We start from the raw sequence: 17,937 nt of genomic DNA, 5'->3' as shown, positions 1-17,937 counted from the left end.
CTTCTCTAGCTGTTGGAGGGTGTGTGTGTTTGATATGGAGAACTTATTTTAGGAATACCAAACAAAGAGGAAGAGGGAAGCTGGATCCATGCTGCATCCGTCTCGGGACCGCAGAGGCACCCATCGGTAGCCTGGAGGTGGAGGAGGAAGGGGGGGCGAGAAAACAAACGTATGTATAGCACCTGAATACACCAGCATGATACAAAAACACAGAAACATTTCCATTTAAACCCAACTGACCTTCAGGAATGCTGACGGTGAGTGAGAGGAAATACAATGATGGTCACACAATGTCACCTGATGTAATTTAGCCCTTTGTCTGACTCCCAACCCCCCACCCCTGTCTCTGTGGCTCACCTTTCTTCAGGCTGGTGAAGGGCAGCGTGTATTGTCCTACAAACTCACTGCTGAGGAGGCCGGTCTGCTCTCGGACACAGAAGCGGAGGAGGCAGAGCTCCGGGACGCTGATGCTGAAGTTCATGGCAGAATCCCAGTAAGGACTCAGCGCTGTGAGGGTAATGAGAAGGAACCAGTTTGTTAGAATCAATAAGCATCATTGGGTTTAGTTAAAACCACTCAAATCAATAATGGGTTGAATTACCATCTGTATTGTCAAAGGTCTCACTCGTATGAACCAACAGAGAATCATTACACAACCCTTATGCATTTTTTAACTGATTGTTTTGGATTTACGGCCCCAAGTTTTACTGCCATGGTTCACTGGGCCAGGAAGTTATTTTTAGTGAAACTATTTCAAAAATCAACTGTACATTAAAAGGCCATAATTAGACATCCTAGAGACAAGTAAGCAATTCATGTAGCTGATGAACATAGTGTAGTAAGTAGCAGCTGAACGACAAGATATTTTTCTCAGGAGCTGGTGGTCAAATTTAGAGTAAATATTCATCTCATATCCACCTGGTGGCCAGAAACACAAATCCAAATGAACGCTAACCCATGTTTACCACCTTATAGGGTGATTATGGTAGTAGCATGTCAGTGTTGTGTTTGTAGCTTTTAACTGTAGGTAAGAAAATACACTAGTATAAAGAAGTTAAATTAAAAAAAAAATCGTTTCGAGAAGGTGATATTAAAATAATACATTCTTTAGTTTCAAGTACAGAAAGTGTTATATATTCCACAAAGTAAGAGTAAGAATCCGAGTCAGAGGGGTTCTGGTGTGAAACATTGTCTTAGCTTATTGTTAAACTATACCAACAGTTATGCTAGCAATTATGTGAGTCTGCACTTGGTGCTTATTGACCTTATACTTATATGTTTACCAGGTATTATATTTAACATGTTCACCATATTAGTCTAGCATTTAAGCATGCTAACTTTTGCTAATTAGTACCAAACACAAAGTACATACTGGTGGTTATGATATTAGTTTTATCTGGTATTTAAATGTATAGTCAGACATGCTTGGTAAGGGAGAAAAAAGTAAATCTATTAAGTTATTAAAATTCATCCTGCAGGGGACTGAACGTCTGCAAATCAGTCCGGACTAAAGTATGGAGCTGACCGACAAATTACTTTGGTATCCGGAGAGTGAATAAATGATTATCAGACCCACAACAGAAAACCTATTATAATAATATAATTTTTTGTTGCAATTTTACAATGACAGATGAGTAGAGCACACGTAGACAACTGATGAGTCATCTCTGCTGCAGTTCTCAATCTTTTTCTTATTCAAAACAATTTTCCCGAGTTCCTCTTACATTCAAATTTGTATCCAAACCCACATTCATTTATTTCCAACAGTGACCTTATCTGTTACATAGTTTTAAATGATTTTATGATTTATCCCCATGAATAAATGCTCTGCGCCCTCTAGGACCTTTACTATCTCACCCTCCCCCTCTCTCCACCTCCCTCCCTCCCTCAACAATACACCGTTGTATCTCATCAATTTCCTCTTGATATTATATTCATTTTCATGGTGCCCGTTTCAAAAACACAAGCTCAGAGCAAAATGCAACAAACTCTATTTTCTATAGTGAGTATCATTTGAAATTGTAGTCGTCTGTCAAAAACTAGGACACCTGTAGGATAAACCTCCAGAATGGATAAGTCTGGTGACAGTTTTGTGCACTAAATTGTGGAGCCAAACAGTCAATTTCACATTTGTCACCATTAAAAAAAAAGAGTGAATAGTCATTTTGAAGTTGGTGTTATGGTTATAAAATCACTGTAGCTCTTCCTCCTGTGTGCAGTGACTGTCAGCTCCATGTTTCCAGTCATATCCATAGTGAATGACAGACTTCTCTTCAAAGGAAATCCACTTCTATATTTTTGAAAAACTCATCAGCACACTTCTCAGAAGCTTCTGCAGCTCACTGGAAAATAGATTTAAAAGGAAGTGAAAATGCTGTCATCGAAAAAATGACAAAATCCAGATATGGTGATTTCCATGTGTTTCCTTGAAGGATTAGACACATTGCCCTACAGTATGCTGATACCCATCATGTTCTCACAAAACACTTTGTTTTATGACCAAATACCTCCAAAACGAATGTCATTTCAAATAGCCTCTGCTGCAGTATGTATTTATTGCTAATTAGCATTAGTTATAATTTGCTAAACCAACGTGGTAAACATATCTGCTCAACATCAGCATGTTAGCTTTTTCCTTGTTGGCTTGTAATCATGCCAATTTTTCAATTAGCCTAAAGCACTGCTGTGCCTATTGCAGCCTCCCATTTCTGCTAGTATGACTTTAGACTGTCTTTTGTTTTGTCTGGTGTTTCTATTCCCAATCTTCCATTATTAATGCAATTTCAAAATTCAGAATAATTCGAATTATGGCTCACAAACACAAAAAACTAATTTTAGCTTCTGAAAACATAATTAATGATACAAAAATGAAGGGAAAAATATAAAAGAGTTACAAAATGAAGGTGGAACAATCAAGATATATCTTGATCTCCCAACAAGGTCACATACAGTTGGTGTTTCAGTACTTACAGTTGTTTTTGACAGTGTGTGTGTGTTTTCTGTTCGAGTCAGATGAGGTCCCATAAACCTCCACTGTGACGAAGGAGTCCAGAGCTTTTCCACTCCTGGAGATGGGTAAGTTGGACCCGCTGAACACCTGTGGATAAACACATACATGCAGTGCTGGTGGTCACACAGGGCGTGTTTGAGAATGTAATTGTTATCAGGAATAAAAACAGTACATGATACAACAAATAAGAAAACAGGAGTGCCAGTTAGAGTGGAAACAAGACGAGAGGGGAGAGGGCTGTAATTACACAAGTCTGGAGAGAGGCTGGCTTATCTGCAGTCCTCTCACACTGAGCCTTCCCTTCCCCGGCTCTGATCAAAGACAACCTGCATGTACTTATCACGACATGCCCGGCTTGCCACTGATGGAGCTTTACAGTGTCCGGACCAAAATTACAGTCCCATTCCTCTCTACAAAGAGCATGCATTTTGCTCATCAACGGTTACAACAGTAAAGAACGGTTTGCAGTTATACTTCATACATGAATTGCAATTTGTATTGAAAAGCTGTCCATTGTTTGTAGTTGACAGTGTTATGCTAAACAGGCTCATGAGAGCTCAAGGGAAACATATTGTTTTCCTGAGAAGATGAATAATTTACCGTTTCAAGATTGAAAACTCAACCCTCTATGTTATACCACTGACTGCTCCTCGTGACTCTGAGTTCAGAGCTGAGTCAAGATTGCAGAATTTCCCCTGAAGTGATCAAATAATGCAGAATGATGAGGTGAATAAATATAGGTAGGGTTTATCCCAGGGTACCAAAAAAAGGGAGTGCATCACATGTATATTTCATGCACTTTGCTCTGAAGGTGAAAAGTGTGTGTGTGTGCATACTCCTTTCAGAATGTAAGTGTATGCATCCTCATGAACTGCTGTCTGATATCCTTCATCAGAAAACAGCAAAACCAAGTTGAAATACTGTCTGATAGGCTTTAGCATCATATTTAATATCTGTAAAAGGTTAACAACTGCAATACTGACTGAGCTAAATCAATTGAGGAAATAGCTGCAGATCCAATTGAAAAACAAACACATTTGCAGTCATTTTAAAGGTCAGTTATTGTAATTCTGAAGGAGGGATTTTCTTTATGATTCATAGCTGTTCATACCACTCTGATTCGGGCAGAGTAACTATGATTCCCTCGTCGACCTCCTCTGCTGTACGTCTGTATGAGTCCCATGTGATCCCAGGCAATTCCACATATTGTCTTTGCAGTACAAAGCCTCGGATGTCTCTAAGTCCCACAATAATGTTTTACATAAGAGGGAACTGTTGTATCTCCATAATTGGGCTTAGAAGAGTTAGTGTGTGACAGTCTTCCTGATGGCACACTAAAGAGATGTGACTGTGTTCTTTACAGCTTCATCCATCCATTGTTATGTGGCTTAGATTCAGTAAAAGTGCTGCTATTACTGTCCCCTAATATGCAAAAAATAATGACTTATTAATTGTGCCCCAGGTCTAATTGCATTATATCACCCTTATTTCTTTATTGCCTTAACTTTCTGAGGGACATAATCTAATTAAATGCAGACACTCTCAGGGAGATTTACATTATTGCTGGTTCACAGCATCCGGCAGGAAAGCATTTATCTTCAGGCTGAGAGTAGGACAAGCTGTGTATATTGTGAGGCATAGACAAACACACACATGCACACACACACACACACACACACACAGTCCATTAACATTACACCTTAATCCATAAATCCGCCCTGAGTGGATTACTGAGCGTTCAGGGCTTCATGGCTGTACCTTGAGCAGCAGGTGTGTGGGTTTGAGGCTGGGATCAAAGCTCTCCTGACTGGACATTAGCACCGGCGGCTTCAGGACGTATCCACAGCCCCCGTTGTCCTGGAAACGGCCGTCATTAAGGTCCATAGGCATGCCCAGAGACTGGAAATTGAGAGCCACTGAAAAACACCATGGGACATTGAAAAAAAGGGATGTATTCTTTTTGTAGAAACAGTTAAGAATACCTTAAAGCTTGTTAAAATGCAACGAACAGCGTGAGATGATCTCCTGCGTACCTTCTCTCTTTTAAGGCTCTTGTTCTGCAGGAGGGAGCTAAATTATACAATAACTTGAAATGTTTCCTCAACAATAGCGTACATTGCATCAGGGACGCATTCTAAATCACCAACTGTGCAATAAGTGCGCCTGTAGTGAGTCTTCTGGAGTGCAAAGCTCTGTTTTGGCATGTGTGCGTATCATGTCTTCACTGACTAGATTGTCGGATAACAAAGCAGCACATGTAGCCTAATCCTGCTGACAGATAAAGATATATCTGCTGGATTGGATTTTGCACTTGTGAGTCGACATGGATAAATGATGGAAAACACTTTTAGTTTTGTCCTAACAAAACCCTGCAATGCTACCTTCTAAATATTGTTATATAGGTGCATGTGAAAGGGTCCCAGTGAATGTTGTGTTCATGTATTCTGATGCTCTGATGCTTTGTACCGCAGTCTCCTGCAACTGTGAAAAGGTCTCACCATCTGCACAGCTGCCACCGGAGCACGTAGACGGTGTGCTCAGCGATCAGCAGCGCTGCGTGTCAGAATCAGTGTCTGGCTGACTGAGCGATGGAGACGGATGAGGCGCATGTAAAGACAGACGAGGTGACAGGCACACCAGCCAGGGAAGTGCCAGACAGAGAGGAGGTGGTGACTTTAAGTTCAAGGGGAATCATGCACTGCCAGAAGGCTTGAGGATGTCAAGTTCATGAATGAATTTAGTTACTGTCAGGAGCACAGTCATGTTGAGTCAAGCCCAATTATCAGGCTTGACTCTAAAGAAATGAAAACGAAAAGAAAAAAAATGCCGTGACCCAGACAAGGATGGAGTTTAAAGTGAGTGAGAAAAAATACACAGGGAGTGCAAATCAATTTAGAAAATGTGTGATAGGGTCAGGAGAGGACTTGCTTCGGGGCAAACACAGATGAGGTGCTCAGGTTGTGAACTGGAATGAAATGTTCTTTTCACTGCTTATCGAAAGGACACTTGGACAGGTTGTCCTTTTTAAAATTTGGCAATTCTGAGTTTCTGGCTGCACTTCCGTTCATTTCTAAAGCTTATAATTAATTGTGCTGGTTGCTCAGTGTGTGGAGAACTTTTGTGATTGTTGTTGAAACTGCTCACACAAAGGGAATTCAATTCATTATCTTTCATTACCTTTTTGAATTGAATTTAGGGTTGAATTCTTAACAAAAAAAAATGAATCATAATAGTTAAATTAATATATGAAGTTACTTACAATTAGTTTAACGGCCCGTCCACACTACAGCTTCGACAGCTTCAAAAACTGTTTCCAACACGTCTGCCCATTCACTTTGAATGGGGTGACGTCACTTTTCGCCGAACTGCATTGTGGGAAGCAGAGCGGAGCTTTCCTGGCATTTCAGGCTGCAAAAGTTGAGCAATGTTCAACTTTTGAAGCTTCTGAAGCTTTCGGTGGAAGCGTCAGCCAATCAAATCATATGCCAGTACAAGCTCTAGCCAATCAAACCGCTGCTTGTGTGTCAGGGGCGGGAGATTCATGTGATAAATGTGAAAAATGTAATCTTTGACAAAAATATATAAATAATGCCTATCGCTCAGCATTAATCTTCTAAGTTTGGAAATGTGTTACAATTTACAGCATTGTTTGCTACTTATAATAAATGTATGCGTGTATATGCATGTGAGCATATTATGAACCTTTACGTCATGCCTTCTGTTTGCATACAGGCAGGCATAAACTCGCCCTCTCCGACTCACCGAGCTGTGAGCCGACACTCCAAAACTCCTGAGGGTTGTAGTTGGAGGACGACGTCCTGGAGCCTGCGGGGTAGATCCTGCTGAGGAACCTCTGGTTGTGCTGAGCAAAGGCTGCAGCTGAGAGAGGACGCACAACAATCACAGGTCAAATGTCTCCTCTGACACAATAATGACACAGTGCACAGCTTAAGCCTATACAGATATAATTCCCATGATACCATCCACACCAGACACCCTCTGTCTAAAACCAGAGCCCAGTCTGCTCTGACTGGTAAACTGGCCGGCTCTGCTGTGATTGGTCAACCGCTTAGAGATGTCCCACCCCTTAGCCGATCACATACAATGTGTTGGATTTCTAGCCAATAGATCGCAAGTGTTACGGAAGTAAACAAAGGACTACAATGGAAGCGTTTCAGGCAGTGGGGAGTGTGTGGGAGTGAAACCATTTACATGTTCGAAAAACCTATATAACACACTACAGGAAAGGAAAAACCCAAAAAGCACAATAGGGCCCATTTAATAATTCCAATAATACACATTTCAGTTTTCTGAAAATGTTGACATTACGTGAATGATTCTTGACTCTTTTTTGTTAACTTTACTGATTAGTGAAAAAGGATCGTATGAGTATTATTCATCGTTTTACTTAAGCCTAATGTCAAATGGAAATGTGAAGAAAATACCAGAAAAAGAGCAAGTTTGTCCTGATCAGGTTTCTAAAGCCTGTATAATTGTATCCATTTGGATAGACTAGAGAAAAAGATGCACACGGCTTCAGCGTTTGTGTGATCGCAGCAGGGCTGTGTGTTTCCCAGCAGGGCTTTAGGATGACAAGAGACTACACGATTTTTAGATTGCCGAGGCTGTTCATGCTCCCTTCCTACAAGCTCGTAATACAGTTGTATGTCTGTAAAATGTCACTCCTCCTCTGCAGCAGCAGATTTCCTTTCTCCACATCGCAGTTTCTCTAACATACTGCCGCACCGCAGCATGATGGCAGTTTAACTGATTATCAGTTGATTCGAGCCTCTGTGGGCTGCTCCACTTCCCCAACAGTGAGCGCATAATGCACATTTCTGGGCTTGTGCTGTTTTGCTTTATTCCCTGTAAAGTATTCCCCTATCTCGCATATGTCATATTCAATATGCCTTCGCAATTAAATAAGTTTATGGCACGAGATGTAATTGCATTTGTCGTCCAAAGAGGATCTACAGAGACTTCTCCTTTGAGCTGAATGTCATTTTAAATCATGTGAATCTGCTGTGCTCATCAGAATTAGATTTTGTAATACTTAATCCATTATTCACTGTCTTTATTACTGTACAGCCGGGCTTCCTCTTTTTCCTTCCCATCATTTAAACTCCATAAAAAAGATTCTACCTGAGGCCTTGGCTAGCTTGCGCGCTTTCTTCTCTGCCATTGATGTGTTCTCGCAGTAGTTCTGATTGTCCTTTGAATGACTGAAGCTGGTGAACTTCACAGACTTGGTGTACACGACCAGGTCAGATAAAGCCTCTGCTACTGCCACCTTCTCCTTCTACTCATCACATTTAGGGTAGAGAGGAAGACAGAAGGTGTGTTCACCAAATTGGAGCAAAGTGTATAAAATACAAGAGTTAAACTGTACCTTTATCATCTTATGATTGCAGTATACCAGAAAGCTTTTCCTAAATCTATCTGACTTACTTTTATCTTTAACTTTTTGGAAGACCAGAACTTTGCTTTGGTTTGAAGATCCTCGTCCTCCTCATCCTCATCTTCCTCCTCGCCCTCATCTACACTCTCCTCTGTCTCTGTGCATGATGGGCCCTCTGTGTTAATGTGAGGCTTAAGCTTTTTGTTCTTGATGAGGATCTTATACTTCAGGTCCTGTTATTCCCGCACAAATACACATAGAGCATGAGTTCAATCGTGAATAAAGCAATGGTACCTTAATCATAGGCACCTTCATTCATCACACTGTTTCATCAGTCAAACAAACTTCAAACTGTCCCTGTTCCTGCATCCGCAAACTTAGGAAACAAACGTAAAAAAATGCCTACTCTCTGATATGTATTCTTTAAAGAGTCACTCTGTTGCCAAATCCACATTAGTGCATATGCGCAGCAGGTGGATCACACATATGCTGCTGTATTTCACCACCAGTCTTAAAATCTGCTTTTACCATAGAGGGCTCCTTATGCAGATGAGCTGCAATATGCTAGAAGTAAAAAAATACAACAACATTCTGGTCTGGACCTGGAAGCAGCCCCATGGTGAGCCACACGGCAGGAAGTAACACTGTCAACTTCTCTGTGTGCACAGGCAAAATATGCAAAATATGTACACTTCTGCTAACATTAACAACCCTTAGGAGTCCATATAGCATGGAAATTATACGATTCAGAGCTTCCTTTGGCTCTGCACTCTTTCATTTTTCATTGCAGTTACTCTAAATGATAGGAGGGCTGGAACAGAGGCTTTGCTTGTGTTGATGTAATTTAGGAGATGATTTTGCCCATGTTTACTGTAAAAATTGAATAAAGTAGAGTAATAACTGATTTCCAAACCGTTGATCTAAGTGGTCAGATTGGAGTATGTGGTAATGAAGAGTTCTCAGAGTTTTATATCAGTAGCACTTTCATAATTGGATGGTAACTTGGGTGTGAAGCTGCATGAATGTTGCACATGAACTCTGATTTGGTTTAAGTTGCTGTGGGGTTAACAGTGAAGATGAGACCATTAGTGCTGGGGCTCCTATCTGAGCCCCAACTTCCTGAGTCAGAACGATATGGGGAAGAAAATCTTATATGCACTCTCAGGATAAAACACAACTCATTAGTTGCAGCAAAATCCCAAGCAGTAGAAGCCAGAAGCAGCAGAGAAACTCCATAGAGACGGCACACGTTCATCCCCTAGCAGAGAAAAAACCCTTCATCCTCCTCTTCATATTCAATAGCAGTGACTTCCCTGCATGTTTCAGGCCAGTCGCTCAGTGAAGTGTCGGGCCAGATGCTTTCAGAGTCAGAACCCAAAAAGGGTAATCAGTAAATGAACAATCAGCTCAAGGACCTCTTCATGTTCAAAATAATGGACACTCTCCATGTTCAACTACCTCACATTCGATGTTTTGAATCCCTGAGATTAAAGAGCCCTGCAAAATCCAGACGTCCATTTGCCCCTGCATCCCAGAGGAGGAGAGGCACAGGAAGGCTCAGTCAGAGACTAATGAGGCCCTTGGTGACCACCGAAAGGTCTTATTTTCTCCTTGTTTTGCGTTGCCATGACAGGCGATGATGATTTAGACATACAAACACTATAGCTCTGAAATAAAACACAGATTTTGCTTCAGATTTACCACTCTCAGCTCTTACGTTTGGGCTTGGGAGGTCTCCAGTGGTCAGGTGATCCAAGGGAGCTCTCAGCAGCTTCTCCCCCAGGATAGAGACAAGGTACTTGGCCATGACTTCTTGCTGCTCCTTAGAGCAATGGTTTTCTAACGACAGGATCACTGGGTAGGCAGACACCTGTCAAGAAATAATCACATCAAAAAAGGAATCACAATTTCCAAGAATTAGCATCAACCTGGATTGTCTGCTTTCTCTGCAGGCTCTTAATTCTCCCGACACATCACAGATAAATGAACTGAATCAAAGACTACTTGCAGGCAAAGCATTTTGATCAGAGAGGCTATTAATTAGAGCAAATGTTTTTATGTAGGCTCCCAGAGGCTACAGAAACAGGAGCTTCCACTGAATGAGACGCCCGAGGCACCACTGCCGGAAATATATATCATGTAACATACTACAACATATTACCTCGAAGGCATGTTGCTCCACAGTGGTAATGACGTCCTTAAAGAGTATCTTAGTGGTCAGGGTGTAGCCATGGTAGACTACAGGCTCCATATCCGGCCCATCCCAGCAGTCAATCTCCAGGCAGCGGCAGCCTTTCCTCAGAGCACTGCGACACACAAACACACACACACATAAATGCCTGATGCATATAAAGACACTTGCACACACACTGAGCTGTAGAAACTAAGATAAGCACTTATACAGCGTGAGGAATTTGAAATTAGCTGATTCCTTTCAACACGCAGATTCAAGACGTCATAACCACTCTTATGCATATGACAAATTGCTGCAAAGTATAATGTACATAATACATGGAAATAAATAATGTATCGCAAACATTGCACTGTCATTATTTATCAAAACAGCTTTTTCCGCTTCTGCTCCTTAAATGGTGCTGTTACATTTCCATTTCTGTGCTTTCCATTTCTGTGTTTTCTGTGCATACAAAAAATATGGTCGAGTTTATGCAGTACAGAATTTGTCTTGGTGCTGATATTAATTATTCATGTAGCTTTCTCTTGGAATTGGACAGAAGTGCTACCACTTTCACAGCAGGCGTGCGGGCAATGATACATTTTCTTGCAACCCTGATGCAAAGTTATATCACCCTGGATATTTCTGCTTGTTGGTAAATCCAATCTTTTCCCAAGCTTGTTGCCATTTTATGATGACACACTTGTACAGTATGTGTATCTGCTGTGAGTTTCTTCAACAGTTGAGAGTCCAGGCTGTTCTTTCTCTTTGGTCACAGAAATGTCATTATGATCGTATTGCTCTTAGTTCATGCATGGCAGAGTTGCATTTGAAAAAAACATTGCAATTGTGAACAAATTAGCATCATATTGTCACAATATGATTGCTGTCTGCATTTGGGTAAATCATCTGGTAAATTACTTTTGATCTAGTTTATTTAATCTCATTACATTTTGGCTGTTTTGTCATTTGTCTTCTCGATTAAATCCTTTTTTTATCGTTTTCTTGAATTGTACAGCTTAATGTGGAAAGCATGTTGAGAAAAAAAACAGCTATCTTCATCCTCCAAGTTAGACAATAATGTCAGACTATTTCTTATTCAATCCTATTTTGATAATCTACAACAAAAAATTACCGTGATTTGATTATTAACATAAACAAATCTGCATGCTTAAGTTTCATTGTCAGCATATAGGCTCTTGTGAATTCTTTATTTCTTTATCCAACAAATAACTGTGGTAATTGTGTTCCCCCTCCCACCTGTGAGATAGATGGGATGGACTCTTTTTTACTCCTGCCACTTCGTTCTCCTCTCTATGATCATTTCATTATCGAAGTAAACCCCGGCTGCCAGGCCGCTGTATTGGAGGGTTTCACTCCACCAGCCGGCCTCAGCGCTCAGCACTTTCACAGGGACCATAAATACGGTACTTCTGCTTCCATCAGCCCCTTTTGTAATCACCTCCATTGTCCCATAAAGGGACCACAGCAATTTCACTGTGCCTCAGCATGAGTGGGTCAATGAAATGAGAGAATCCTGATAACACACATGTAGGTCTGGGGAGACCTTCGAAAGAAAGGAATAGTCATGGAGAGCTGTTTTAGATAAATATCAGAGCTAAATGGTGATTAAATTGGCCTTATCAGTAGTGTTGACTTAAATTAAATAGCAGATAAATGAAATGCTTTTTAAAGATTCCATTAGATTAGTACATGTTGGCTTCATATACAGATTAATCCTGTAGTCCTACCTCACATAGGCATCCAGATGGCTCTTTCCTACTATCTGATCTCCAGTCAGATAGGTGTTGTGTGATGAGGAGATGAAGTAATGGGTGAGAGGCTGGTCCATGGATGTATACACAGAAGTGTGGGCCTGGTCGAACACACAGCAGTCTTTAGACTCCATGTATCTCAGGAATCCTTCAAATGTCATGGATCTGCTTTCTCTGGCTGGAAGAGAAGGATTGAGCAGAGCCAGAGTACCACTTTTAGCGACAATTTAAAATCAGCATTGGTTAATTAAAGACTACACCAGCCATCTAAAACAAAAGCTCTATCCTTGTCTTAAAATATTAAAACAAATCAAATGAATATCTAAGCTAAGAGTCTAGACATGCCAGTAACTTTGTGAGGCAGATGACACAATGCTATGCTAACGTTCTGTGTTTGGCAGCCATGGCAATGTTTAGCAGGATTAACGCTTACCATGTTCACTATTTTTGTCTAGCATGTTAGAATGCTAAAGTCTGATTATTTTTAACCAAATACATTGCACAGCTGAGGCTGACGGGAACGTCATTAGTTTTCCTGGTATTTAGTCATAAACCACCAAAGTGGGATGCATGCTCTGGCACCATTAATGTCTGTACAAAATGTCAGTGCAATCCATCCAACGGTTCAGTTTACATATTATTATAGCCACTAGTGTAGCATATAGCTTCTTCAAAATGGAGCAACAACTTCAGTAAACAATGATATTGATATACTTTATTAATCCCCGTGGGGAAATTGTTTCTCTGCATTTGACCCATCCTAGTGTTAGGAGCAGTGTGCTGCCATTTTGAATGGTGCCTGGGGAGCAGTGTAGGGAACGGTGCCTTGCTCAGGGACACCTCGGTAGCACTTGGTCTTGCTGGGACTTGAACTGGTGACCTTCCAGTTGCCAAGCCAAGTCCCTATCGACTTCGCCACCACCGCCATTGACTTGACTTGGCAAGATTAACATTACAATTAAAATGAATCATCAATCAAATCAACTCCCACGGATCGGTAGTGTAAGAAATATTAAATCACTGTTCTGAATTTTTTTTTACATAGCTGAATTAGTTTTAACATGATAGTCTCAGGTGTAATAGTTAACATTAAAAACGACTGTAAACTAGTTTTTGGTGCCTGGTATTGTGCAGCTGGCTCACTGTTGTGGAATATTTTGATGCTTGATACTGGACTAAAACCTTGTTAAGATAATTTGTTTTAACTGTAACTTTTCTGTCAAAGTCAAAATGTCTGCTGTTAAAAATATAGGTTGCTTAAAGTTGGCTGAACTAAGAGATAATATGTGAACTGGCGTACATTCTGAAGTTTAGATGTCAGTTTACATTCAGCTGAATTACATTTTAGATGAATTCCCCACAAGGCATTTTAAAAGCTCAAAACTGCTTCTCGAAACTCTGTCCTAAGTGAAAAAATATGGTTTAGTTGCAGCCCAGACGTGAAACTCGTCTTGTTGTTTTTCTTCCTTCTGTTGTTTGTGATGCTGTGAATTAGCCAGCAGTACACTGGGCCCTAGAAACATCTGGTCTACTAGTCCACAGACGTGCCAGAATCTTCAATGTTCCTTCTGTCATTCCCACCCCCTGCCTCACGACTTACAGCAAATCACTTTGTCCGCCTGGCATCATTGAAGCTTAAGCCTTGACTTCTGTTTTAACTAATTTAGCACCATTACATGACAAAGCCTTTAAGAGTGGATGTTTTTTTACAAATGTTATGAAGAAGCAGCCTGACATGGTACACATCTCTCCCTATGCTTACCTGTCTCTTCGATCTCATATCTATCAATCAAACTGTCTGCCTTCTCTTCATTGGCTGTGAGCTCGTTCTGCTCTTTGTGGAGGAAACGGAGGAGGGCACAGGCAGGTAAGATAGTCTGTCCTGAGGAGTAGGTTTGATACAGATGCTGAATTTCAGCTCTCCTTGAAGGGGGGGCCTTGCCTCTCTGCATCTCTTCCTGCACACAATTACCATAACCTCTTAATCCCATTGTGGTCAATTCCTGGTTGGTATTCTAAAGTATATTCTTGAAAAGTCAAATTAGTTTTAAATGAACAAATTCAGAAAAGAGAAGAAGGCTACTAATAATGTATTAAAGCGTATGTCTGCAGCCAGGCTGAATATTTGCCATGATAGTCTTTGAAAGAAGAAAGCATTGAATTTAGGTCTTTTTTTACAGCACTATACTTTAGATTATTCTTAACGTTGTCATCTTGTACGTATTTCAAAGAAATAGCACACCACCTGCTCTCTAAAAATATACAGGAAATTGTGAAAAAAAGGCCAACTCCGAGATGTATCCCTGCTTTTACCTGAGCTCAATGTTGAAAAAAAAAATTTCAAACTCAGCATGAGAGAGAATAAAAGAGAAGCCAGGGTCTTTACTCAGCACAAAGTTCTCCCATCCTTCACTGCACCCTCCCTCTCCTCTCTGTATCTCCCCATCAAATGCTAAGGCAACATCTGTGTGACTTTCTCATTGAGTCCCTCTCCTCTCCTTGTCATTCCTCTCAGTCAGTGAGACCAAAGTGTCTGTGACTTTCCCTGGCTTTGTGTGTATCTCTCCCTCCCTCCATACCTTTCATCTCTCTTTTCTGTAGCCCTTGACAGTTCAGACATATGCCTAAGCCGGTGTTGTCACCAGGTACCCTGCAGCATGCCGGCCCCATGATGCACCTGTCGCCTCAGTGTGAGCAGCACAAAACAACTGCTATCATCTCCATTAACCTTTTATACAGTTACTTCAACCAAAACATCCCTTTAAGTGGTGTATTATGTCTAATATTAACTAAATATTAACCCAACAAAAGCCACTGATCACACACTAAGTTGTGGTTAAACCATTCTCACACTTGCTACACTAGCTAGTATTTGCCAGTAAAGGGAGGGAATTATCAGAGTGACTGAGAGTCTCCTGAAAACTCAATAAGATATTGTGTAAACAGCCTACCTTAGATTCTGGTGATCTCTAGGTCCCTGTAGAATAGTTATTTGGTAACAGGATATCAACTAGGTATAAAAACATTTAAAACAATTTCTGGGGGAAGTAAACAAAGGTGTTGCCATAGTGACAAAACATTCCGATTCTATGAACATGAGTTAAAACAACAGTGAAGATCCAACAGATCCGTCTGTCCCCTTTAGTTATTTCTGATCAGAGCAGTGGACTTGGAGGTGAAACACAGTCAGAATATGAAGAAAGGATAATGTGGAGAAAGAACCTTTGCCTTCATGTGCCTGCCTGCTGATAACTCTGTCTGCAGTGAGGGAAGAGCATTTTTCTTCTACAGTGACTCACTCTAAAGACTTTATATCTCAGTGTGATTAGAAGTGTAAAACTACAGACGTCGGGACGCGGCGAGGCTGTGAGTCGGTGAGCACACACACAAACTCCCAGCCAGGCTGCGGGTGTATGTGTGTGTTCGGGCTGGGTTTCGCTGTGTCTCGCTGTCTCGCAGACGGCCACTGGGCTCATAGGGGGGGGAGGAGCTCCAACAAGCCGTTTAGGACAGAGTGAATACACATACTTTACAGAGATGCTGTATGAGAAACCAATGTGATTTTGGAAAATTGCACAATATAAATCTATTTTAGTATACCTCAACAATGGAATTATGATCAGTAGAAATGGCCATGACATGGGACCTTTAAGGCTATTTGCACCCGGGTGACCGTAGCAAACAATGCTATTTACACCCGGGTGTCCGTAGCTAACAATGTTATTTGCACCTGGGCTACACATTAGATACTGTTTTGGATGTATAGGTATTTATGGAAATGTTTCTTTGATAACTTCATTCCCTTGTGCTGCTGCGTCAAATTGTAATTCCCTAATGGTGGATGTATAAAGGCACTTCTTATCTTAAGCACTGTAGCTATTTACACCCGGTTGTTACTGTATGCATCTCTTCTTGCCAATCTCGCCAATCTGAATGCAACAAACTTAATGTGGAGTCGGTGTGTAGTTATGCTAAAACAATGTCGGACACCGTAATCTTCTCTGGTCCCCTCCCCAATCTGATCAATGATGACATGTATAGCCGCATGTCATCATTTCAGCACTGGTTGTCTTGGTGGTGCCCAGCAAACAATGTGGGCTTCGTAAATAATTGGACAGCCTTCTGGGGAAAACCTGGTCTGATTAAGAGAGACGGCATTCATCCTACTTTGGATGGTGCAGATCTCATTTCGGCAAACATTTCAGGGCTTTGTGGACTTAATCCATGACAAACTGGAGTTGAGACCAGGAGGCGGAGTCGCAGTCTTACACGCTTCTCTGCGCTCTCTCCTAGGCAGTCATCCATAGGAATCCCGAACCCAATAAAATACCCAATATTAACGGTGTGTGTGTCTGCCCAAGGACAATTTAAGGTAAAACCTAATAGAGGTGTCATACATAATAACCTAATAAAAGTAAAATGTAACAACTACTACAGTGCAACAAAACAGGAAGATTAAATGTGGTCTCTTAAACAAGATCTCTAGCATCTAAAGCAATATTGGTAAATGATTTAATATCAGATTATAATATTGATATATGCTGTCTCACTGAAACTTGGTTGAGACATGAAGAATATGTCAGCATAAATGAGGCCACTCCACCCAGCCATATCAATACTCATATTGCCCGAGGCACGGGCCGAGGAGGTGGAGTTGCAGCAATCTTTGACTCAAGTTTACTTATCAATACTAAACCAAAATTAAATTATACCTCCTTTGAAAGTCTCGTTTTTAGTCTTACGCATCCGACCTGGAAAACTTTGCAGCCAATCTTATTTGTTACAGTGTACCGTGCAGCAGGTCCTTATTCAGAATTCTTATCTGAATTCTCTGAGTTTTTATCAACTTTGGTACTTAAAACAGATAAAGTAATTATCGTAGGTGACTTTAATATTCATGTTGACGACGATAAAAATAGCCTTACTGTTGCATTTAACTCTATATTAGATTCTGTTGGTTTTTGTCAGAGTGTAAATAAACCAACCCACTGCTATAATCACACTCTCGACCTTGTTATGACTTATGGTATTGAAATTGAGCAACTATTAGTCGAACCGCATAATCCTGCTTTATCCGACCATTTCTTAGTAACTTTTGAAGTACTGTTACGAGACTACAAAGCATTAGTCAAAAGCTCCTGCAGCAGAAACCTATCTGTTAGTGCTATAGCCAAATTTAAGGAAGAGATTCCACCAATACTTAACTCGATAGCATGTCTGCATGTAAGGGAGGAAACTTATACAAAATGTACACCACCCCAAATTGATCATGTTGTTGATAGTGCTACAGATGCGCTGCGAATAAAATTAGACTCTGTTGCTCCTTTGAAAAAGAAGAAAATAAAACAACATAGATTAGCTCCATGCCGAAACCCGCAAAATAAAGCAAAAGTCGAGACAACTTGAAAGGATATGGCGTTCCACTAAACTTGAAGAATCTCGTTTAATTTGGCATATTACTCTCAATGAATATAAGAAAGCACTGCGTAAAGCGAGAGCAGCCTACTACTCTTCATTAATAGATGAGAATAAGAATAATGCAAGATTTCTTTTCAGCACTGTAGCCAGGCTGACAGAGAGT

At 40.8% G+C, this 17,937-nt stretch overlaps 1 protein-coding gene across 1 annotated transcript; it reads right to left on the bottom strand.

Moving 5' to 3' along the window:
* Positions 1–48: 48 nt before the first annotated feature.
* LOC117538959 (1-phosphatidylinositol 4,5-bisphosphate phosphodiesterase zeta-1-like) lies at positions 49–14,308 on the bottom strand. Its single transcript, XM_034204970.1, is given in 11 exon segments — positions 49–131; positions 358–507; positions 2,971–3,097; positions 4,769–4,926; positions 6,773–6,889; positions 8,153–8,312; positions 8,459–8,641; positions 10,126–10,278; positions 10,570–10,714; positions 12,333–12,534; positions 14,119–14,308. Coding segments are annotated over 11 exon segments (1,668 nt in total).
* Positions 14,309–17,937: the final 3,629 nt, after the last annotated feature.

This window comes from Gymnodraco acuticeps, unplaced genomic scaffold (genome assembly GCF_902827175.1).
Source record: "Gymnodraco acuticeps unplaced genomic scaffold, fGymAcu1.1, whole genome shotgun sequence".
Classification (NCBI taxonomy): domain Eukaryota; kingdom Metazoa; phylum Chordata; class Actinopteri; order Perciformes; family Bathydraconidae; genus Gymnodraco; species Gymnodraco acuticeps.
This window is presented reverse-complemented; position numbering and strand designations above follow the sequence as displayed.